Source organism: Necator americanus, chromosome III, assembly GCF_031761385.1.
Source record: "Necator americanus strain Aroian chromosome III, whole genome shotgun sequence".
NCBI lineage: Eukaryota > Metazoa > Nematoda > Chromadorea > Rhabditida > Ancylostomatidae > Necator > Necator americanus.
Genome location: NC_087373.1, coordinates 24,519,084 through 24,542,067, shown reverse-complemented (window position 1 = coordinate 24,542,067; position 22,984 = coordinate 24,519,084). Strand labels below are relative to the sequence as shown.

The following is a 22,984-nucleotide window of genomic DNA, read 5'->3' as shown; positions in this document are numbered from 1 at the left end:
GCTGGAATGCAACCCATTTTTTAAAAAGCATCACCCCACGAATCTGGGGTGATACGGGTTTCAGGCGGGTAAGATTAGATAGATAGATTAAGATTAGATGGGTAGATTGTGGGGGAAGAGGGTGGTTCCCTTCATCTCTCTGTATCAGCGTAAACGGACGACCTCAGAACTGTTTGTTATGACGGCTTCTGTTGCAAAGCGCAACCATTCGGCCCCGCCCCCGCCTGCGATTCGTACGAATGGGTTCTCGAACGGTCACTAATTTCGAAGAACCGAATCACCCTCTTCCCCACAATCTACGACCCCGTATAGGCATCACCCTCCTGAAACCCGTACCACCCCAGATTCGTGGGGTGATTGTGTATTTGGGTGTGATTAGCATTATTTCATAAAGATTGCGAAGTCTTCCTCCGTTGAATCGTTGCTACCGTCTTATCGATCGTCATGTCATCGATCGGCACTCGTGTGCCTCCGCAGAGTATGAGTCTGGCCAGCGAAACACATTTGCGATAGTACGAGAGTGTGCCACAGACAACTCACATTATTCAAATAGGTATAACAGTAGTGAAAACACTCGTTAAACACTGAAAGATCGAAACAAGAAAAAATAAATAAAGGATTGATTTGCTGATTATGAACAGGGAGAGCAAATGCGAGGCCAGGCAGCTTCACCTTCAGATCCTCAGACACCCAAAACGAACTTCTGAATCTGAGTTCCCTTATAAGTGATGCCTTTTTCAAGTAACAAACACTTATTGGATTTGATCACAAAGATTCCCAGAGTCGCCTTTCAGTGCCGTCGATTTTTCTAAAACTCTTTTATTTAACTATATATCCAGAGTCGGAGTCAACCGAATGGGTGCGATCCATCTTGAGCTGAAAAATCCAGAACGAAGGATGGGCATTTCTAAACAAAAACAGAGACGTGTGCCACAGATGCGCAGTGGTCATCCGCTTGAAATAATCTGAACTATGAGCCTGGATTATTGTTCTGGAATGGAGAACAATAACCATAACGTCGAAAAACGCTTCGAACAGAACATTTTTCTGTTGGATATGCTTCTCTGTATTCTTCAGTTTGTGGTGGGTCGACCACTCATTATAAGAAATCAAAAAGTACAATGTTATAGCGTGTTCCTACAGAACGCGCCTTCTCCTTCTCCTTCTTGTTCTCCTTCTCGTATGTAGAACAGTAGTAGTAAACAGCCAATACTCATGTATCTACTATTTGCAAATGTAAAAGTTGCACACAGTTCTAATCCAACTTCCTGATCTAATTAAAAAGGCAAGAAAATTATGAACGTGAAGTTCAAAGGGAACAACAACAGAGAAAAAAAAGAGAAAGCATTAAACGAAACCTATCACTTTTCAGCTATATATCAGTAGGTCAGTGTTATTGTGACGCAAAACAAATTTTTTGTTTGTGGTTTTCACACCGAACCAGACTCGATTGACTGCTAGATTTCACCCGAAAACGTCAGAACCACTTTTCTAGATTCCTGGAGTTTTGTCCTTATAAAAAATTGCTCCGACATAGGTAATGTTTGGACTTTGATGGTGTCTAGACGGATTTCCGCTCATGAAAGACATGCTAATTGATACGTGATGCCCATTATCGCCTTCCATCAATGCTAAGCGCCGAAAACATCCCTCGCCAATTAGAACGCATCGATTGCAGGAGAACACGCAAACGAACAACGCAGTTTACAGAAAAGGGAGCTTCAACAACGAGCTACCGTGAGTAGCACTTCGTGGGGAAGAGAGCTTTTGTTGTTTTCCAAACGTTCTTTTTCAGTAGGAACCATTTTTCGTCAATAGGTAAGGTTTTACCCTGTACTTTCAGCACATGGAATATCTGGCTGATGCTCCGAGTAAGAACTAGACTCTTGAACAGTAAATACTCCCTCTATTTTTGAATTTACCGCAGTGATTCTGGGAATTCAATGGATTTCAAACTTATTTTAGATGGATCATCTCCGCAATGAGTTGGAAAAGCGAAAAAGTCTTGCTTATTTTTAGATCATTTCCTCTTCTCCCTTCTTCGTATTTCACCTACTGTGGAAGAACAAAGTATATTCCTGGAAAAACTTCCAATCTTCCCGCTTAGCTTTCTTTAGAGCCGAATAACTTCATATTAGACAGTACAGCCAGTGCCATCACAGATCATTTTATTTTATACCTCATATTGTTTTGGTAGACATACCTTACCGATTATTGTCAGTCGATGATCCAATAACCAGCAACTCTATTTACATCTGAAATGAGGGCTTGCTCATCCAACTAAGCTTTCTTCACACCTCAGGAATTTCTGGATTTCAGGATAAGAACCTCTTTAATCTTAAGTGGAGTATGGGAATGGTGAAAATTCCAAAATTATTATTCTAGTTAGCTATGGCTGAAAAAGACTACAGCGCCTAAAAATATTGACTTTTAAGTAAGATTTCTTCAAAGTTCACACTTTTCATACTAGCGCCGCCAGGTCGTAGAATACTTAGGCACCCACTGCACACTTAAGGTGATCACGGGAATGTAATCGAATTTTGATCTTTGATGGACACATATGTAGATGAGTGACTTTTGATGCCTGGATACTACATACAGATTAATAGTCAGCAGTAAACACGCTTCTCTCGCTCTCCAGAAACGGTGTTTGTGCTCCACGTAACCGATAATAAGCCATCAGTAAAACTTTGATCTGCTATTTAATCAAGTAAACACAGCGTCTGAATAGTAGTTGAGCTCGTGAACAGTCTAGACGTCGTCGGCACAAGTACTTATTGCCGTCTATAACTCATGATTATCGTAAATAGTGGAATGTTTTCCTTCGTTTTTTCAAGGAAATCATGATTTCCGCTGCACATAAAAATACGTTATACTGTTGTTAATAACAACCAAACGCTGAAACGCCTATGAACACCATCTGAATAAAAACGGTAGCAGTCGATCGTCGAGGGACAGGGACTCATCAGAAATGGATTTCTATGTAACCGGTAAAGCGACAGCGAGACAATCCAATGGCTACGGTGGAAAGTAAATAAAAGCATATACAGGTAAAATTCGAAACGAAACAATTTTTAAGCTCAGTGATAGCTCAGAAAAAATTGGCCCGATGAAAATAGTACGCGACACCAAATGGGCAACAAGATCTTGTGTTGTTTGAAATGAGAGCTTTTGACGCATACATCTAATTATCCAAACCAAAATCAAATGTTGCGACGTCAAAACGGAATCGTGTAGGCACAGTGATATTATCGATGTAGGGTCCTCAGTAAAATATGGAACAGAGTCTGATCGCAAAAATGCTACTTTTTGCATATCTGTCACGATCCTATCCTATACGAGATTATGGATCGCATAACTCGACATTATTCCGAATAAAGAGCGTTACCAGTTTTGGTTCTCACTTTTCATCTATAATCGACAAAGATCTTTTAGTATTTTGAAGTCAAATTCCTTCTCGATATTTCGATACGATAAGCAGCGATTTAGAAAAAGAGGCGCACAAGACGTCCATTGCCGATCAAAGCAAACCTACAGCATTTCTTAGTACCTTTCAGAAAAACCACCTTAGAAGACAAGAAAAATAACACATATATAGCCAGTCCATTAGCAGAGAAAAATGGATGATGGAACGTCGTCTTGACTTAGAATCTCGCAAAAGAGCCACAGATCGTTTCTTTCCTATGACTTTTCTGATCGTCTAAAGCGGAAATTTGGAACGCTCTTGGCTAAAATGGATAGAAAAAATCTACAAAACAAGCTGCTGAAACGACGGGAAGTTCCCCATCCGCTCCCATTTATTATTCAGTGCAAAGATAGTGCATTCTGTATCGTAAAACAAATTATTCAAGTGCATGCTTCCTAAGAAGAAGTTACGGGTACAAGATCAAGAACGACGATAGCAAATGTAGTAGGAATGTTACTAGAAATGTACATCTCTGCGTTGTGCTCGTTGCATTTCAATTATGAACAATGGCCTCGAATTCTGAAATGACTAATATTATGTGTGTATCATATATTTTGTGTTATTTATTAGGCTGGACAGAGAGTGTTGTCACCCATTTTTTGAAATTTCCAGAACTTTCCATTTTGGGCGGAACCTATGTTGCACCATGTTGTATTTGTAGAACATTCTCGAAGCTTCTCCACAACAGGTATATATAGCCGGGGAGGGGGACTTCCTTAACTTTAATCACGATGTCAATTACGCAAAAGCAGCTTCGAGCTATCATCTTCTACAAACGGCGAGGCGGCATTGGAGCAACGGCAGCAGCCTGCAACATTAACAGCAGATAGGGAGAGAGCGAGAGGCTGACCATTAAGATCAGGACTGTCAAGCGCTGGTTCGCTCGCTTCTCAAGCGAAGACACCAACTTCGAAGGCAGCTGCTGACCCAGTGGACTCCTCACACCTTGACGGATGGCACCCAATTTACCCGACTAGCCACCTGTCAATCTCTCCTTCTTCGCCGGCTTCGAAAGAAGCTTCTTGAAGATCTCATTACTGAGGATGGGAATTTGGTTCTCTACGACTCTCATGCGCACCGTGCCGTTTGGCTCCCTCGAGGAGAAGATCCGCCGACGCAAGCCAAATCTGAACTCCACCCCAAGAAGTGTTCCCTTTGTTGCTTCTTGGATTCGAGGAGAATGCTGTTTTGTGAGCTGCTCCCACAAGGTCACACCGTCATCGGCTCCATATACGGTAGTCAGCTCCAGAAGCTCTTATCGGTCGTTCGAGAAAAACGGACGAGACGAGCTTCGGTGCACCTCCTGCACGATAACGCTAAGCCCCATGTAGCCAGGGAAACCCATGAAAAATTGGAGGAGTTAGGCAAGGACACGGTGCCCCATTCCCCGTACTCTCCCAACCTTGTCCCCTCAGACTACCATTTATACCGACCCCTCAATTCTTTCCTGGAAAGAAAAATCTTCACCACGTTTGAAGAAGTCGATCGGGCAGTCAGCGACTTCTTCAAATCCCAATCTCCCAAGATTGGGAGAAGGAGATCGTTGACCTGCCCTTTAGCTGGGACAGTCTTGTAATTAATAATGGAGGTTATTTACTGATTAATTTCTACCGTAAGCTGAGCAAAAAAAATTAGGCAGAAAAAATGGCAAATGGTGACAAGACTTCCTGTCCAGCATAATATTTTACTAACCTTATATTTTTCACGCATTTGTGGCTTCAACGAGATGGAAAAATGTTTTTGGGGGTTCTCAATAGTTGCTGGTTCCCATTCCATGGGCATTTTCAATAAGTGTGACAAGGAATCAGCAGTCGTCAATCCGTTTGGATCACTGAACATGTAATTTGAGACTTATGGAGGAATTTATTAGTAATTCGCAAATTTGTGTTGATTGGCAAGCCTCTCTACGATCAGTTCGTTTCCAGAGCTTCCAAAAATATGAAGTAGTGCTTTGCTAACACCAGAAACACCGGCGAATACTTACTTTCTCTCTAAAAGTGATTTCCTGCGGTATTATTCACTGTTGTCTTTGAATCCTCATATCTGCACCTTACACGATTAGAATAAAGATAGTAAGCTTCATTCATTTCCAGATTCTCTCTCTAGTTAATGAAATGAATAATACAATAAAAAGCACTCAAATATTGATTATACAACAAGGATTGTAGAAGTGCTTGTTTCTGTCTTGAGAAAATAGATAGCACAAAGTGGGAGTTAGAGTCTGGTCAAATTGTTGTGGCACTTCACCTCAAAAAATTATACAGGACGCTAAGTAATGCGAAGTGTTCACAAAATAACCCTTGACTTCCGTACATTTCCAACTTTTCCACGGAGCACTATCGGTTTTCTGTGCCATGATTAATGCTCTGTTAAAACTTCATAATCATTTATGTCCATGCGTAGCTACGTATCGTTTCCTGATTCCATTTTCCAAATCTCTTCTAATTTTCAGCCGATTTTGGGAAAACTCCAACAAGAACAAAAAACGCCTGGGTGTTGTTTACACTAGAACTGTGATTATATGCAAATTTACCCTGATACTGAGTTTTGCAACCCGAAAAAGGTTAGCTGTCTGAGTCCAATCATTTGAGTGGCTCATAACTTCGTCGCAGTAAAATGAACGAATTAATTAAAGTATATATCAATTAAGTCGGGTATTGAACACTTAGCTCAAACGGTCGAAACAACAGTTTTTGAACTTCTTCATGCTGCTAAAATCAGAAAGAAAAAAATCCCCTGAGTATTGCCCATGTTCGACTGTCTTTGAATCTCGGCATGTTGAAACGTAGTTTTAACTGATTTCCTTGAGCTGTAGCCAAGATTGGTATCGATCTTTATTAAACAGCGGCTAACGTTTCGGCGATATCGCCTTCGTCAGAGCCTGGAAAACTCAAAGCCATTAGTGACCTATCCCCTCAGGCGCCTCATCACCCTACAGAAAGCACCCAAACGGTAAGCAAACTCAAACAGCAACACATAGGCTAGTACTTACCTCATTAGCTAGACTTGTTAACTCAGCAGACCACCACGTACCACAACTACGAGTCACAAGGGTTTTTATATAGGGACCTCACGGCCCGCCCCGTAGATCAGAACCCGCATAAGTCTTGATACGGGGATAACTCGTTTGTGATCGCAATGCACTCATCTTTCTTGTTCATTTTTGGACTTTTGGCGGTTATCCAAAAGGCCTCTAGCGTTCTGCGTGCTGTGATTTCGGACTCGTAGGATAATATACGAACTTCTACCTCTACTTCGGAGTTTGGATGACATATTCTACGGTGTGCTCCAAGTGGGGTGAAAAAAAAATCCCCATTCAGAACGCCCTGATTTACAGCATGTGATGTTGTGGGTCGTGCATGAAGCAACGCAAATTTTGAATGTCGACCTTTGGAAGTGTGCGATATCTTTTGGCACCGAGTTCTGCCAGCTCATCGCTTGCTGTCATGTCGTTGTTATTACCGCTTTCGTTTTCTTGTTAAGATATTTATGTTGAATGTCTTCTTCTTACTCTTGAAAAGTGTACGTTTGTTCATTTCTGAAACTTCTTAAGAGTACGATGCGTAGTAGTTATGCGTGGAAACGACGAGAGGGGAGTGGGCGGCTTGGGGATAGTCCAAAACTGCTCTAATCACTTGCTGATTTTCTGGGATTTCTCTCTTATTAATACGTGGTCGAAGCTTCTGTTGAAGTCCAAGGAAGAATTCGACCCACGGCTTACTAATCGTGGATTACTGCACAGGGAGTGATCGGAGGACTGTGGGAATGCTCGAAACATCATGAGTCAGTTCAGAACACGAACGACAAAGCTGCGCGCTGAAACTTCGGATGCTAAAAATACAAAATACAAGATCGGATACTTAGAGGGAACTTTCTTCGAAAAGTTACATGGCAAGATTGTGGCTAACTGCTTTATCACCTGCAAGCTCGCGCTTGTTGAGGAAATGCGGAAGGTTGATGAAAGAAGCTTTGTTGTTTGTTTTTGTATTGCTAAATTATTTGTACTTTTAAACTTATCAGCACGAAATGTATCACAGGAGCTTCCGAGTCCGAAGAAAGTTCTTAAATGTGAGTAACCTAAAAAAAAAACAAGCTGCAAAAGGACGGCAATGAACGAGCTCCCAGAATTGCCGCAGTGATTGGCTTTGCTGCATTTGCAATGACTCGGACCTGATTGGGAAGCCATGCGTAGAATGTGTGCTACCATGTGTCACCCTTTCGCTGTTCAGTCCCCTTCCAGCAACAGACGCCTACCCTGTTTGATCTATCTTGAGCATATCCGGGATGCACATGCACAACCATGATCAGGTATTCTATCCGGATAGGCAAGAGCACAATTTCTCTTCGAGAACAGCACAAAACTTGGCGACCATGGAGACATGCAATCATGACTTATGAAGAGGTATAATTATTAGGTCGGTGTGTAATTAATTTCGGAAACGGACCGCATACTTCAAATTGCTATAACTCAGTTTAAACACAACTTTATTAATCGAAATAAAAGCCATCAGAATCTACACGTCTTTTCCAAAGAATTGGTGATGAATTTAAGTCTTAAGTGTAGAAACTGAGATAACAGGAATCAACAAAATTATGAAAAGTACTTTCAACATCGTCTGAATTAGAGAATTGCAAATGTGAATTAAGAGCTGTGATAGTCTGTTGGGGAAATTCCTTTCATCACTGCCGGTCACAACTTTTCAACTTCTTAGCTGCTATTCATAGATATCCTCTAAATCACAGCAAAAGGACTCTGCTATAATTGACTGGCCTGGTTGCATGAAGCTGTAGTGGATTAAACCCTTACAGCACCAACAAACTGTAAGCATGACTTTTTTTAGGGGGATGATCGGGTTTAGGAAAAGTGTTTGGAGGGGCACCCCCACAAGTCCACGTTTTATATTATCGCAAAGAACCCACTTTTCAGCTACAATTATGATAGGACCAGAAAAGAGCTCCTTTTAACCGGATCAAAAGGTTAGAACACGTGCGTGGACGTGAACGTAACGTGCCAGACGCTGCTCTTCAGCCAGCTCGTGAGGCACCCACATTGACATCTTCTTCACCTTGCCAATTTCCGCCAAATGTCTAACCACTGTAGTATGATGTACGTCAGGTCTTCTGCTAACGCCCGCGAGTTAGTCTTCGGATTTGCTTCTACCGCTCTCACCAGATCTTCATTATCAAGCGACGATTTGCGACCGCGACCCGGTTTTCCTTCGAGTTCAAAATCGCTAGAAGCGAATTTTTTAAACCAGAGTTTCACTGTCCGTTCGTAAGCACAGTCTGACCCAAAGGCCCTGCTAAGGTTATGAGATGCTGCTTCTCCCGCGGAGTGCCCCAATTTAAATTCGTAAAGGACGATGACTCGACAGTCGCGTCGGTTCATGATTTTTCAGAGCGCTGAAAAATTTTAAACGACAGTTATATATTTGTTTTAAGGAGCAGAAAAGGTCTACAAAACGGCATGTTATTTGCCTTGAGACGAAATGATTTAGGGTTAAAATTGTTTTCTTTACACATACCTCAAAACTGAAGTTAATTTTGCATCAAGCTAATAGTATTGAATACGTAACGGTAAATAGGGATAAACGATCTCATGAATCAGCCACATGACTATATTTTGGTAAGATTAAGGAGGAACGCCGCGAGAGTTATTATTTTTTTCTTATAACAGAGGTGTGAAGACAATCTGAAGAAATTTCAATTGAAATCGATAGTGTTGCAGATGTTAGAGGTTTGTTTGCAGATTGAGAATACAAAAAGAATTCCCCTGATCAAAAAGTATAAAGTATATCAGCGGTGTAACGCAGTTGCTAAGAAGTCCGCTGTGGCCGCACGGTCGATCATTTTAAACCGCTTTAGTGCGAACCAAACTTTTCATTCCTCAGAAGTCGATGATACATTGGTACCAGACTCGTCTGGGAGGATAAAGACATAGAACTGATCATCGGCTAACACCCGCAAATCATTGCATAGGCCAAGACGCGTTCCAAAAAAAAAAAACCCTCAATGATTACGAATTGCAGTCAAACGCGACGGCACATTCCAAGCGGCCACTTACTTTATCCTTTATCCTCTAAAAAGTATATCCAACACTGCAATTCAAGAAGAATTATCGCTCGTGGCGAATTCGTTGTAGCATAAAATTTACCAAGATGACAACTTCATCTGTGACGAATATCAAAGTAATGTTTTTCGAAGGAATACTTATTTCTCTATTTTCGAAAAATATATCAATCTCGAATAATAAGAGTAATAAACAATTAAGTGATTAATATTATGTGTGAAATGTTCAAGAATGACTGTGTGTGATATCCCGTGCATGTTGTCGAAACTATTCCAAATTGTTGGAGAACAGCCGCTTTAAATGTTTGCTGTTTGTTCCAAATTGTCGACATTTTCTTTCCTTCTTGAAGTTTGGGAATATCAACATTCCCACCCGCGGAACTGCTTAGTATCCGGACGTCTGTACAACCTTTGCCTGTCTCTCGCTGGTTAGATCAGCCCTTGCTCTTTTCGGTAGCCTTCATTCCTTTCATTTCGTTCTGTTTTTAAGGTTAAATTCGCTAATGTTAGAAACGACTTCAATTTGGCAGTAAAAAGATATGACAAATTGCAATTTCTTGCCCATCATTGTTTTACGAGTTGCTATTTGTAACTATGTGTAGTTATCTGAAAGACACGTAACTCCCATCTAGGAAGATCCATTCAATTACAGGAAAGATGTATGGACGAAACACAAGTTACAACAATTCTTACACACAGTTGGCTTTGTGGAACTTTGCCTTCACAAATCAAATCGACTACATCACTTACATTGCACAACAAATAGACGCAATAGCAGGACTTTACTCCAGCCTTATAAGGAATAAGGGTGACGGAAAAAGTTACCTACCCGTATTTGGCGAAATTTGTCCACATCCTGGTTGTGATCTCCAACATCTTCTTATCATCCTCATTGAAGCTGAAGTTCCAGATGATACCTCGGCCAAAAATGTAAGCTAACTCCGTACAGTGCGTTGCGGCTAAAAACAACTTCAGGAGTAGCACCGTGAGAGAGACCACAAAAAGTAGCGAATAACCTTTAAAAGGCATTCGAAATCCCAGAGGTCCCCAGCTCTTTGGATTGAAATAGTCGAAGGAATAGAAAAAGACCGGTACTTTGTGTGCCTCCAATGTTTCAAGAACCGTTTTTTGAACGCCGATGTTCGTAAAAAGATCGCCCAGGAGCTGAACTAGCGCAGAATCAAATACAATTAATCAATTACAACTAATTAATGATCAACATGAAAAAAGTTAACTAAGAGTATGAAGTGGAAAACGTGTAACATGGGGAAGATCTAACAATTTCGCTAACGGTGGAAGCAGCCCAGAAAAAGTCATCACAATACGTGGTTATATAGAAGTACATCCTCCCTACCTCACCTGTATCCACCAATTCCTAGCGGTAAAACACATTTATTATGTACCGACAATTCGGCTCTTTAGCAAAATGCGTGAAATGCACTTGTTCTTGTTGTTGTTGTTGCAGTGTAATTGTTTGTAGCTATTGGGTTGACGCAAAGCTTCGCTTCCCGTGCTTTTGCATCACAAGAGTGAATTGTTACCTACTTTACAGAGAAAAACAAATCCGATGCACCCTGACAGAACGAATATTAGCGAGTGCTTGAGAAAAAAGTTGTTGTCTTTGAATGCGTTTTTATACTTTAATACGCATTAAAACTGGCAGACAATAAGATGTATTTTCGATTGTTTCCGAAATGAGAAGATTGCTGCGCAGACGCGAAAAAATGTATTGTATAACGGGAAGGTGCCGTTGACGAGTTTACTTGTCGTAAATGATTCGGAAAGCTTCGTGAAACAATTGCAATCCTAGCGACGCACCACCTTCTGGACGAGTGGCTAAGGATGATCGCAAAGAAGTATGCACTAGCGCTAATTGGAGATGATGGGCATACAACAATTCAAGAGATCGGGGGAGTTCATTCAGGAAACAACCAGTCAATCGCTTCAAAGCGACTACGTTAGTTTGGAATGGTTAGCAAAGGCGATGAAATGGTGATGCATGAGTTAACAGAGAAAATTCTGATAAACTACACTTGATATTTGATAGCTAGATATTTCTGTTTGCGGTTTTCTACAAAAACGAAACGAAATCAGTCCATTTTTAAAACATGGCTTTAAACGAATATATGCAGAAAATATAAGGATAAAGTCACTGGCGTGATCGTCAATCCACTTGGGATGCGCCTACGCGTTTTACTGCAGTTCGTAATCGTTGAGGTTTTGGAACGCGTGTTGGCCTATACAATGACTTGCGGAGGCCAGCCGATGATCAAGTTAGTATTTTTATCCTCGAAGGCAAATCTGGTGCCAATTTACCGGGCCCGGAGGGATGAAAGGCTTGGTTTGCACTAGGGCAGTTTCGAACACTGGACAGTGTGGCTACGACGGACCTCTAACCGACTGCGCCACACCGCAGCGATATATATATATATATATATATATATATAAAGTATATATATGTATATATATATATATATATATATATATATATATATTATAAAAAAAAGAGTTTAAAAAAAAAAGAAAGAAGAAAAGTCGACTGAGATGGTTTGATCCGTCCAGCATACTCTCCGGAATTTGCGCCCTCTGACCAGCGTTTATTTACAATTTAGTTTCAAAACAGCTTAAATTTAAAAAAAATCACTTTCTTGGAAAACGTCAGAAATCACCTGGACCAGTTCTTTCACAAGAAATCCCTCGAACAGGCACATACAATATTGATCAAATGTAATTTGCAGTGAATGAAGTTTTCTTCTAATTTCTGTCACAAAAAGGGACAACGGTTGCATCAACGCAGTAGATATAGATTCATCTTCTTTTTTTGTTGCCTGCTTGCCTTCTACTTTCGGTTTTTTCTTTATCTGATTTCAGACGCTTCATGAAGAAGTGGTCAATTAGTTCTTTTTTTCTCTCGTTCAAAGAGATTCATCTGGGAGGTAATCGTAGTCTATCGACACCATTCCAGACACCGTATATAGTACTTTCTTTCTGAAAAACACGATTCTTTCTGAAACAACGGAGTGAACGAAGGCTATACCGTCTTGAAAAAGCAACTCTGACAATGTTAGTAACTGAATACTGCGGAAATATTCTAGAATGTTTGAAAAATACTTTTGTAATGCTTTGAATTAGGGTTTCATACAATGATCGTCAGATTAAAATAAATGTTATAATTCATTCTTAATTCATTCTTGATAGTTAAAAAGTGATGATTGTTGTTTGCATCATTCAAATTGCAAATCTATTGATGCATTCACCCCGTGAAACAGATAGAAAAAATACCGTGGCACAGGGAAGGGCGAGTCTAAAAAATATCGCAGGGACTTTCTCAAGTGTCATATTCTGCCAACAGTTTTCCTGATCGAAAACAAGATTGGCACCTCCTCACATGCGATGGAAATCGAAGATGTTCTACTCGGAACTATTCCGTTCTCCAATTCTTCTGTCAATTCCGATCATCTCGGCTAGTGATGAACCAACCAGGAACTTTCCATCAAAAGTACAACTTGCGATTAATGAAACCTTGTGTCCCGCCCAGGGTCAAGCGTGTGTTGAGAATTTCTCAACAGGGGGTCGTAAGAGGGGTGTCGGATCAGGGGGAGGGGTCGTAAGAGGGGGTCGGAAAATTAAGAAAAAATTTAAGTAGGGGTTGGAAAATCAGAAAAAATGGAAGGAGCAAAGAGAAAAGGAAGACGGGGTTGTCGTTTTCAAACAAACACATATTAAGGTGTACAAAATGAAGTGTAATTTAGGTATGCGACATTCAGCAGAAAAACAGGAGTGAAAACTGCTTCTTTTCAGACGTAGTGCTGAAACTTGAAGGATGATCAGCAGTGAATGGCATGTTTTTATGGCATATCAGAAGATATTCACAACTGAAACGTATTCTAAGGCTTTTTTTCAGGTCCCGATATCTGCGACTAAAAAATGGAAGAGTTGTCTCAAAGAAGAAAAAACGTCAATGATACAAATTCAGTACTTGAGTTCTGTTTAATATAAAAATAAATGATATAGAATAAATAATATTCGAATAAACGATTGAAGAAGACTCGCGGTTGCAGTTGATGAAGACTACTGTAGCAAAAAAGTTAGGATAAAAAGAGGGTACACAAACCAAAAAATGATTTTTAAAAATTTATTCTTCATAATTCTGGTAATGAAACTACTGCGCTTTTTGAGCCAGTCTTGAAAATGGACGACTTAGCATTTTTTGCTGCTCTAACTGATGCTTGATGACGTCGGAGTCGCTTCGGTGGCACAAACCAAAACAATTGAAATCTTGAATAAATGTGATGCATAATAAATAAAGTGATAATGTTTTGATGTGATAAAATAAGAAACCAATTATTTTAAATGCAATTAACTACCTGAAAGTTTTTGTTCTTTCAAAACATCGACTTCTTGTCAAACCCATCAAGTCTAAGCACTACAAAATTACAGTTCTACAAAACAAAATTACAAAATTACAGTCTACACAACAAAATTGTCTATTACTAATTTATATGAAAGAAATGAAACTAACCAGAGGTGACTTCGTATTGAGTACCATAAAAGGCAATCTTCATAGCTTGCACAGTGCTTTGGCACTCTTCGTCACAGCCAATTCAATATCAGAAGCTAACAGAAGTGTAAGAGCACTAAGTAAATGTAGAAGCATAGCTACAATGAAAGGCAAGTACGCTGACATAAGTTGGTAAGTGTTGTGCAGATAAAGTGCATTATGCGTGACCTTTCCCCATCGATCGATTATTATATTTCGATAATGATATCTGTTAATTGGCCATTACATCATCTGTTGAAATAACTGATGCAGCAATAGTTCATCGTGGTTCGACGGATCAGCGCGATGTCGCGCTGTTTTTATTGTGACGGTCAGGGATCAATCCCTGCCAGAGGTCCTATTTTTGCACTTAACGTAAAAGAATTTAAAGAGCAGATTTCTCTTCTGACAGCGACGGCTTTCTTACTTTCAGTCGAAAAAGCAATTCTAATGCTCCTACTAAACGGAAAAAAGACATCTACAGACGCAATTAGTGTTAAAATTAGTACAAAGTAGGCTCCACTAGATTCTCAATATCTAGGCTCAAAGTGACTCTCGTGCAATAAAGCTGGCAGCTTTGTGTAGAGGGAGATTTCTTCTATATATCTACAAAGTTTGGTGCCTCTAGCCTTCCTAGTCTTTTTGAAACCTAGTTGAGAAAAATCCCAATTTTTGCCTCAAATTTTTGAGTTTTTCTCAACTAGCTTTTGAGAGAACCAGAAGACCTACAAAGGCCAAAATTTGCATTTAGGGGTTTTCCCTGATGCTGTATCCAAATATGGAATCGAATTTTTGAACGGCGCTACAGCATCCTCGCAACGAGGAAAAGAGCGAAATCTCAGATTTTCGGCAACGCGTCAAAATCTGTGTGATTTCAAACAAACTTCCATAACTCAGTTCATAGTTTATAAAAACAAAATCGGTTTAAAGTATGTGGTAGAGGAAGATTTTTGCTACTATAATCCGTTTTTGGTTTTTTGCAAATGGTTCTTATCTCTAAAAAAGCTAGTTGAGAAAAAGTTGAGAAAAACGGCAAATTTCTCAACTTTTTCTCAACTAGGTTTCAAAAAGACCAGAGGGTCCCTAAAAAAGATTTTTTAACCATTTTGTAGCGCAAATCTTCCTCTACACAAAGCTGCCAGCTTTATCCTCCTGCGCCTTTTTGTTAGTGAGTTATTCGTGTTTATTTCAAGGTAACAAAATCCGACCAGTCCAGCGGTAATTTCCAATTAAGGCCTCGTTCTAATCGCTAAAATAACCTCTTTATAACACTTTTATATGGAAAACAGTGCTCTGAATACAATTCCAGAAGAATCTGCTTATGAAATGCTCTTCTCAGTGATTTTTTTCAGGTTTTGCAAAAATCTAGATTCCGGCGGGGATCGAACTCTCATCCGTTCAGTTCCATTGTCGATGAGTAAAATCGTTTGTTAATAATTGGAAAAAGTGTAAAAATTGTTTTGAAAGGTGTTCTCCTTCTTTTCCAGCTGTTTTTTCGTTTTGCAAAAATAGTGGCTCCGGCGGGGATCGAACTTTCGACCATCTCTTCATCAGTGCCAAACACTACAATAGTGTTACCGAATACACATTTAGAGCTCACTTATCTTTTTAAATTGTATGTCTACATACATACTGACTCACTTCTAATTCTTGCAGTAACGTCTACTTCGTGCTAATCCGAGCAAATATATCTGGAGGATATTTTGGTGGATAGCCAATGTGGAATGGGTCGCGGCCTACCGGTAGCATCATTTGGCAATCTGACTGCCTTCTAGTTAGTCTTCCTTTATTATCTTGAGTCCTCCTTTATTATATTGGCACTTCTTTAAATCTTCTCGCCTAATTATAATCATTTATTGGATCTATTTATACACTAATTCCAGTATTTACAGATGTACCAAGATATTGTCAGCCTTTCTCCTGAAGAGGCTTTTAAGCGTCTTAGAGAAGGTAATTCCGGACCGAAGCCTTCAGCCGAGTGGCTGGCAAAGAAGAAAGCGTTGAGAAAAGCGTGGCCCACTTCTCAGCCTGAGACTACGACGACAACAGCTACACCGACTGACCACTCCTCCATATTTATCTTCGCTGTACTCGGAATTTTTGCTTTGGCCACGATCATCGCGCTACTGGTAAGAGTTTTTTTTTGCAAACATTTTTTTCCAGTCTATCTGTGATTTTTTTTTGGAATTCGTTTCAAAATGTTTTCTGCTATTATCATTATTCCTGCTCAGACTTGGGTCGTAAAACGAAGCGCTGTGAAACGGCAAAGGAACCGGGAACGCGAACTTCTGGAACACCAAGAAACATACAATTAACATTAACATATACTTTCTAGTTATTTGTTCTATTAATATCGCTGCATTACAATATATATTTTGTTTTACTTTTAGCATTACTATTTTTAAAATAATCTATTATACTATTAATTTATTAATAAAAATTTAAATTCATCAATTAATTAAATTATTGTAATTTATGTATTATTTAATTTATTTATTAGGCGTTTATTTGTCTTTTAATTCCTTTTATATTATTTATTTTCATTATTATTTATTTTTTATTATTCATTTATTTTATTATTTATTATTTATTTATTTCACCCAACTTTTGATTGCTGTGTAGGCAGCTATACTGGTAGGAACGAGATGAGGGGGGTCGTTTTTGGGAGGGTCGGCGAGGGGGGGTCGTTTTTAGGAGGGATTTTTCTCAACTATACGCTTGACCCTGGTCCCGCCCCCGCTCCTTGTTTTATAACAGCACACCACAATCGGGTTAGTGGCCATCAGTTTCATGTAATTCTAGCGGTGCACATGATGTCCTACTTTCAGAAAGAAAGGATCCCAGGCTAGTGAAAGATTGCGCTGTTTTTATCCATAAGAAGTGTGACTGAGAGAACCTTCGAAACTACCGTCCGATATGCTTGCTGAGCGTCTCATACAAATTGTTCGCGAAGTGCACCTCAAGGACGCTGGATGGAGCCCAACCTCAAGAGCAAGCTGAAGGCCGCCAGGGTTTCAGTTTTCGATGTCCTGACCGTGTCGAGGATCATAGGGGTTTGCCGAGAATAACGCGTCCTAGCCTTCGCTGACTACGAGAAAGCATTCGACAGCGCCGAGAGGAATTCAATACTGTCAATGCTGGCGGGTCAAGATGTGGACGTGTCACGTATGAGACTGTTAGTCAATTGCTACGATCGGTGCAGCACTACGATACAGCTTTTCCACCGCCCCTTCATCATACCCACTGTACCCGAAAAAGGGACACGACAAGGCAATGCTATATCGCCGAAGATGTCCACGGCTGGATTACGACGGATAATGAAATCATTTGCTTGCAAGGAAAGGGCCATGCGTATTGATGGAAGATTCCTTTCGAATTTCCGCTCTGGGGTCAACATCTTTTTGAGAAGTACCAATAAAGCAGAGACGATGCTAAAGGAAGCGAAGCAGGGAAGGGAATAGGATCACGGAGAAATACAACGTGAAGACTCGCAAATAATCATACGCACGAGAGTAGCATGAGCAGCACTCGTCAGGAAAGTCATGAGCCTGCTGACAGGTCACGAGCTCCGTGCCATCTGTTTGACTCGACATTTCTTCCACTGCTCTGCTGCGAAAATTTGCGCAGACTTGTTTGCTCTTCATTGACCGCATGAGAGATGTCCTCTGAAGTTTAATCGAGGCATATAACATCTAACCTCTCGTTGCAGCTTCAACTTCAAAAATAGTTTCCGTCTTCGCGACCCAGCAGTACGTACAGAGAAAGTCACAGTCACAGAAACGGGTCGCATTATGGGGAGAATCAAGCATAAATCGGCTGTTTTGCTGCACGAATGGATCATGTCGATGTGATGACCCTCAAGTACCTCGTCAAAGTCACCCACGAAACTTGACGCACAGGACATCTCGAATGAGGATTACAAGAAATAGAAGCGACTGGAACATGCCCCCACGCCCAATAAAGACGAGTCTTATCTTAGTAGGTATCGATGTAATCAAGTCCTTTTGCGCAAGTTTGTTAGTTTCTTCTGCTGCCTAAAGGTCACCTCAAAGATCTCATTTTGTAAGAACAAAACTTCCGCTCCAATTTCTCTTAATTCTACATGAACCTCAGATTCAGGAAAGATACAACGTTCTTTTCTGACAACGTTTAGGATTTTGCAGGACTGAGATAACAAAAAACAATGATCATGCACAGTTGAACCAAGCCATGGTGGAGTAAAAATTCAATGCCTACAAACTGAAATCTTAGAAGTGCCCTAGCAGCAACTGAAGCGACAAAATCACAAAAAAAAAAACAAAAAACGAAAAACATTCTGAAGTAGGCAAAGAAAGAGCTCCGAAGAGTTTGTCCTGCACTGTGGATACGATCCTGTGCCCACCTTCATTGAGTACATAACGACACTGTAGAACTACTATGTTGTGCTACTATTATCTACTCTTATAGGAAAAAAAAACATGATCGGTGGTTTAGCCTTAATTTTCAGGCTTCCAATTTCCACCTGGGAACATTTTTTTAACGAAATACGGAAGAACCTAACTATACCTCAACAAATGCTCTCCTGACCAGATCCGAGTTTTTCATGTCCTCATCATTAATCAGTTTTCGCAGAAGATCTCGTCGCAGAAGTTTAAACTCGGAAGGATACTTCCATTCGGGAACCAGCTTCGAAATCTGCTCCATCAAGGCACTGACCGACGCTTTCCTTCCTAGTACTATTGAGAGTTGTTCGATTGTGGATTAATTCAGCATGAAATTCTCAAGCCTATTCTTCCGCATCAAGTATTTTGGACACTGAGTTTCTTTCTTGTAGTCTGGAAGAAACTAAGTTCCAAGGAATTATGTATGTTAGTACAAAATGAATGTCGCCTTTCCTACTATTGAAGTTCGGTCAATTAATGCTGAAATAGATTCTTATGCAAGTGCAAATGTATTAATACTCGTGCCAGCAATTCTTATGCAATACAAATGCAATGGTCATCTTGCAATACATAGATAGCTCAAGCTCCGTTGTATTCTCCTTTGAACAAATGCTAGTAATAATACTAAAAATAATAAAATAGTAAAATAATAATGCTGGTAATAATTGCTCGTTTTCCAACATATCTGACGTAAGTCGCTGAAATGAAATGAGAACGGGCAAAAGAGAAGTTATTTTCTCGTCCAGTTTCTTGAAAGGATCGGAAGAAGTAGTAGTATTTATATTTAATTTAAAAAATAGTAGTAATATTCGTAAGCCTTAAGCTCCTGGAATAAATACCCTTACATTTAATTGTAAGGGTATTTATTCCAGGAGCTGCTTACAGCGCACAACGCAGTGGCGTTTCAAGAAGTTATGCAACACATCGAAAAGCGCTGACGGTTATCCCTTCATTTTCAAAGCTAATCTGAGCCTGTCCAAACTTCTTGAATTACCACTTTAGCGCACATTCATTCATGTTTCCATGAAGTGCATCTTTGCTTTGCGAGTTCTTTTCGTCGATCTGATCACCGCGGTAACCGCTGTATCGTTCAAAAAAAAATCATCCAAAAACTCACACATAATCAGACCTTCCGCCTCACAGCAACCAATGAGCATAGGTTTCCCAGGCGCTTCCTTCCGCAACTGCTCGATTGGCTAAAGTCAAAGAAATTATATGACGAAAATGAAAATGAGGAATTCGGAAGGTGGCGCAGACACCTCCTTACTTTTGTGATGAAGTCACCATCAATTCGTGGGGCGACTGGACATAGTTCTGAATCCGAAGCAGATGACATACTCTCCATGAGCGAAAGAGCAAACTTTGAAGCTTCAATTTCTCGAAGTCCGTTGATCATCTTAATTTTTCAATGATTTCCTGTTGAGAAGCGAAACCATTTGTTTTTTTTTTTTGACACCAAACTATGTTCTCAATGTTCTTTTCTAGACGCTTATTCTGACATAATGACACGAGCGGAAAGAGACAGAGAAAGATGATTCCCGAGAAATTAACAAAAAAAGTCTAGTATAATATTTCACAGATGAATTTTTTGGCGTTTGTTTTAATCCAGCCAAGCTTCGAGCCGAAGCATTACCTACATTACCGGTACTCTTCTGCGTCACTTTTCCTCCGCCCAGTGTCCATAAAATCCGGTGATGTTTCATGGTCATTTTATGACAACATTTAAACACTGACTTTTTAGAAAACCTGCATAGAATGCATTTGCATGCTGTGTTGCCACTTTTTCATTAAGGTATGGTGATTTACAAAGAAGGCCGAGAAGTAAGACTTTACATTGAGGCTATGATGAGTTTCGCTGATTCCTATGCTTTCTGCAAACTTCCGACATACTTCAACCATGTTATTGTGGGTACTCCACTCACAGCTTGCATTTCCTGCCATTGGTATCACTCGTTGGAAGAGATCTAAAGAACTACTTCGTAGTTTTACCTCGCAAGTTATCTAATTAAAGCAACACTCTAATTAAAGCAACACTGAAATTTTGATATAAGTGCTGCGTATTTTCTTGGGTACTCTAGAAAGAGCTTGTCTTGAAAACTCCTACATAGTGAAGAAATTGCAATTAACAAATACAAACCTCGTGAATGAGGACAAATGCTCAAAAGATCAACAGAAGCTCCGCCCGCTGACTGACCCATTACGGTAACGTTTCGAGGGTCACCATTGAAAAATGCGATGTTCTCCTGTAAATGTCTCTTTTTACAAGCCCATAGTGTGAAACGTAAACAAAGGCGAGCGTTGAAAGCTCTGTGATGAAGAAGAATATCACATCACCTGAACCCATTTGAGTGCCAGAGTTTGATCCCAAAGAGCGAAATTTCCTGGGCAGTGTTCGTCTCCTGTTGAGAAGAAACCAAGGTACCCGAGGCGGTACTGGGTTGTCACGACTACTACATCTTTTGTACACTGGAAGAAGATCCATATGCAGTGCGGTTTTCTATAGGACAATAAAAAAATGACAAAATAATGAAAAATGATAAAATGAAAAGTACGAGGCATTACCAAGTGTTCGCAAATGCGTTCGTCCCCGTACTTGACACAGCTATCACTTATGAAGCCACCACCATGGATGAAGACCAGAACAGCGAACCTCGTTGAGTTGCCGGGATCCCAAGCAGGAGAAAATACATTCAGATAGAGATTATCTTCTGATTTTCTCCCATGCTGTAAAACACAAGGACAGTATGACCTAATTTCCAAACATTTAGCTGCCTTCCTAATTTTGTTGAATAAGGACTTGCCAAAAAGCACTTATTTCGTAATAGTGATCCCAGCTGACCTTACATCTTTCAAAAAGAGCATCTTTTTGAATTCCTCGTGGTCCAAACGCCTTGGTTTCTCTAACTCCATCCCAGGGTTCAGGTGGTTCAGGTTTTTAAAAAAAGTAAGCATTGCTACAAAAATGTACAAAATATAAAAATAAATGTAGAATGCTATCCATACTTTAAATCTCAGATCACCAACAGGTGGTTTCGCGAAGGGAATGCCTTGGAACGCATCGACCTAGAACGAGCCAGTAATACCTCATGTTTTTCTACATACAGCAGACTCAAAACTTACGTGCATAGCTCGAAGAGCACTAACCTCTTTGGAGCCAAAGACGAAACGACGTCCTACGACAGTACCGTAAACGGTTTTAACCGATCGAGACTCGTTTTGTGCTTGCGAACTGGACGCACTCCCCATTATAAAGCGGCCTTCGAGAAGCTACCACTAACGAGTCTAAATATTTTCTCTGAGAGAACTTTCATCGAATTTCTCTTAAAGGCATCACTCCACGAATCTGAGGTGGTGCAGATTTCAGGTGGAGTATTCTTATCCCACGGATCTCCCTCACTAGAGGGATCACAGCCGGTCAGTCGCGAGGCCACGTGGCGCGTCCCCGGGTGGCGGATAGGGGGCTAATTGCGGACCAAAAGCGACCTTGTGCTTGCCCATAGACGCAGGTGGATTCAGCGGATGGACTCCCTGTTTCTGCTGAGCCAGGACTGACGTCCCGGACGTCGGTAAGGCCAAAAGCCTGCAATCAAGTGACTGGGAGGTGCAAGGGAGGCGGTTTGGAGTCGCCTCCAACAAATAAGCTCCACATGTCCACTCCGGGAGAACAGAAGTTCTCCCAGAAACTCATGGGACTAGAGGCTTGCAACTGCCCATGGGTTTTAAAATTTTTACGCAAAACACAGTAATAGAAAAGAGTCTCCTGATTCCGGAGGAAAGCCTGGTACGGTAGCGCCAGGTAGGACGGGGTTGCAGGAGTCATGTAGGCTACCGAAATGGAAAAGGATTAGAATGGCGATCTGTACTTATAACGCACGTACGCTTGCATCGGAAGCGGCCATCGAAGATCTGATGATGCAAGCCAAGAGGATCAAGTACGACGTCATCGGACTGACCGAGACGAGACGACGTCACCCTCTCAACGCCGTATATGAAACTGGAGAAGAACTGTTCTTAGGAACATGCGACAGGAGAGGTGTTGGTGGAGTTGGCGTCCTCGTCAACACGAGTATGGCAAAGAATATCGACTCTTTCGAACAACTTACGACCCGAATCGGACGTCTGCGGATGAGAAGATGTGGTCCAACACCAGCTTTGACTATCTTTGTCGCTTACGCTCCAACATCAAGCTACGAAGAAGAAGAAGTCGAAGCTTTCTATATGGACCTGGAGAAGTTCTACCGAGAAGATCATGCCTTCTACAAGGTCATAATTGGCGATTTCAACGCCAAAGTTGGCCCAAGAAGAACGCCGGAGGAACTTCACATCGGGACCCACGGCCTACAATGGAATGACCAGGGAGAGAGGCTCTCCGAGTTCATTATGACGAGTAAGACCATCCATGGGAACTCGCAATTCCAGAAGCCCTCCTCTTTACGTTGGACGTGAGAGTCTCCCGGTAGAGGGTACCGTAATGAAATAGACCACATC

At 40.8% G+C, this 22,984-nt stretch overlaps 4 protein-coding genes across 6 annotated transcripts; 2 read left to right on the top strand and 2 right to left on the bottom strand.

Annotated features, from left to right (window-relative positions):
* Positions 1 to 3,922: 3,922 nt before the first annotated feature.
* On the bottom strand, positions 3,923 to 21,742 carry RB195_010779 (uncharacterized protein; the record flags this gene model as incomplete). Of its 3 annotated transcripts, XM_064191927.1 has the most annotated exons (14): positions 3,923 to 3,985; positions 5,159 to 5,297; positions 10,365 to 10,494; positions 10,552 to 10,699; positions 18,621 to 18,790; positions 19,614 to 19,692; positions 19,764 to 19,892; positions 20,330 to 20,460; positions 20,634 to 20,739; positions 20,831 to 20,962; positions 21,059 to 21,220; positions 21,336 to 21,386; positions 21,500 to 21,559; positions 21,641 to 21,742. In XM_064191927.1, the coding sequence occupies 14 exons, from the start codon at positions 21,740 to 21,742 to the stop codon at positions 3,923 to 3,925; spliced, it is 1,602 nt and encodes a 533-aa protein (XP_064049508.1). The 3 variants fall into 3 exon arrangements, with proteins under 3 accessions (XP_064049508.1, XP_064049512.1, XP_064049509.1); XM_064191925.1 differs by lacking the exons at positions 3,923 to 3,985; positions 5,159 to 5,297; positions 10,365 to 10,494; positions 10,552 to 10,699 and adding an exon at positions 17,507 to 17,740; XM_064191926.1 differs by lacking the exons at positions 18,621 to 18,790; positions 19,614 to 19,692; positions 19,764 to 19,892; ... (5 more) ...; positions 21,500 to 21,559; positions 21,641 to 21,742 and adding an exon at positions 12,205 to 12,246.
* RB195_010781 (uncharacterized protein) lies at positions 13,678 to 14,084 on the bottom strand (the record flags this gene model as incomplete). The annotated part of the gene is made up of 3 exons (XM_064191929.1): positions 13,678 to 13,813; positions 13,903 to 13,961; positions 14,058 to 14,084. 3 exons carry the CDS (start codon positions 14,082 to 14,084, stop codon positions 13,678 to 13,680), a joined length of 222 nt encoding a protein of 73 aa, XP_064049511.1.
* RB195_010780 (uncharacterized protein) lies at positions 15,968 to 16,390 on the top strand (the record flags this gene model as incomplete). Its single annotated transcript, XM_064191928.1, has 2 exons — positions 15,968 to 16,204; positions 16,307 to 16,390. 2 exons carry the CDS (start codon positions 15,968 to 15,970, stop codon positions 16,388 to 16,390), a joined length of 321 nt encoding a protein of 106 aa, XP_064049510.1.
* A 603-nt stretch (positions 21,743 to 22,345) lies between the features above and the next one.
* On the top strand, positions 22,346 to 22,942 carry RB195_010778 (uncharacterized protein; the record flags this gene model as incomplete). Its single annotated transcript, XM_064191924.1, has 1 exon — positions 22,346 to 22,942. The coding sequence occupies one exon, from the start codon at positions 22,346 to 22,348 to the stop codon at positions 22,940 to 22,942; it is 597 nt and encodes a 198-aa protein (XP_064049507.1).
* Between the last annotated feature and the right edge of the window lie 42 nt (positions 22,943 to 22,984).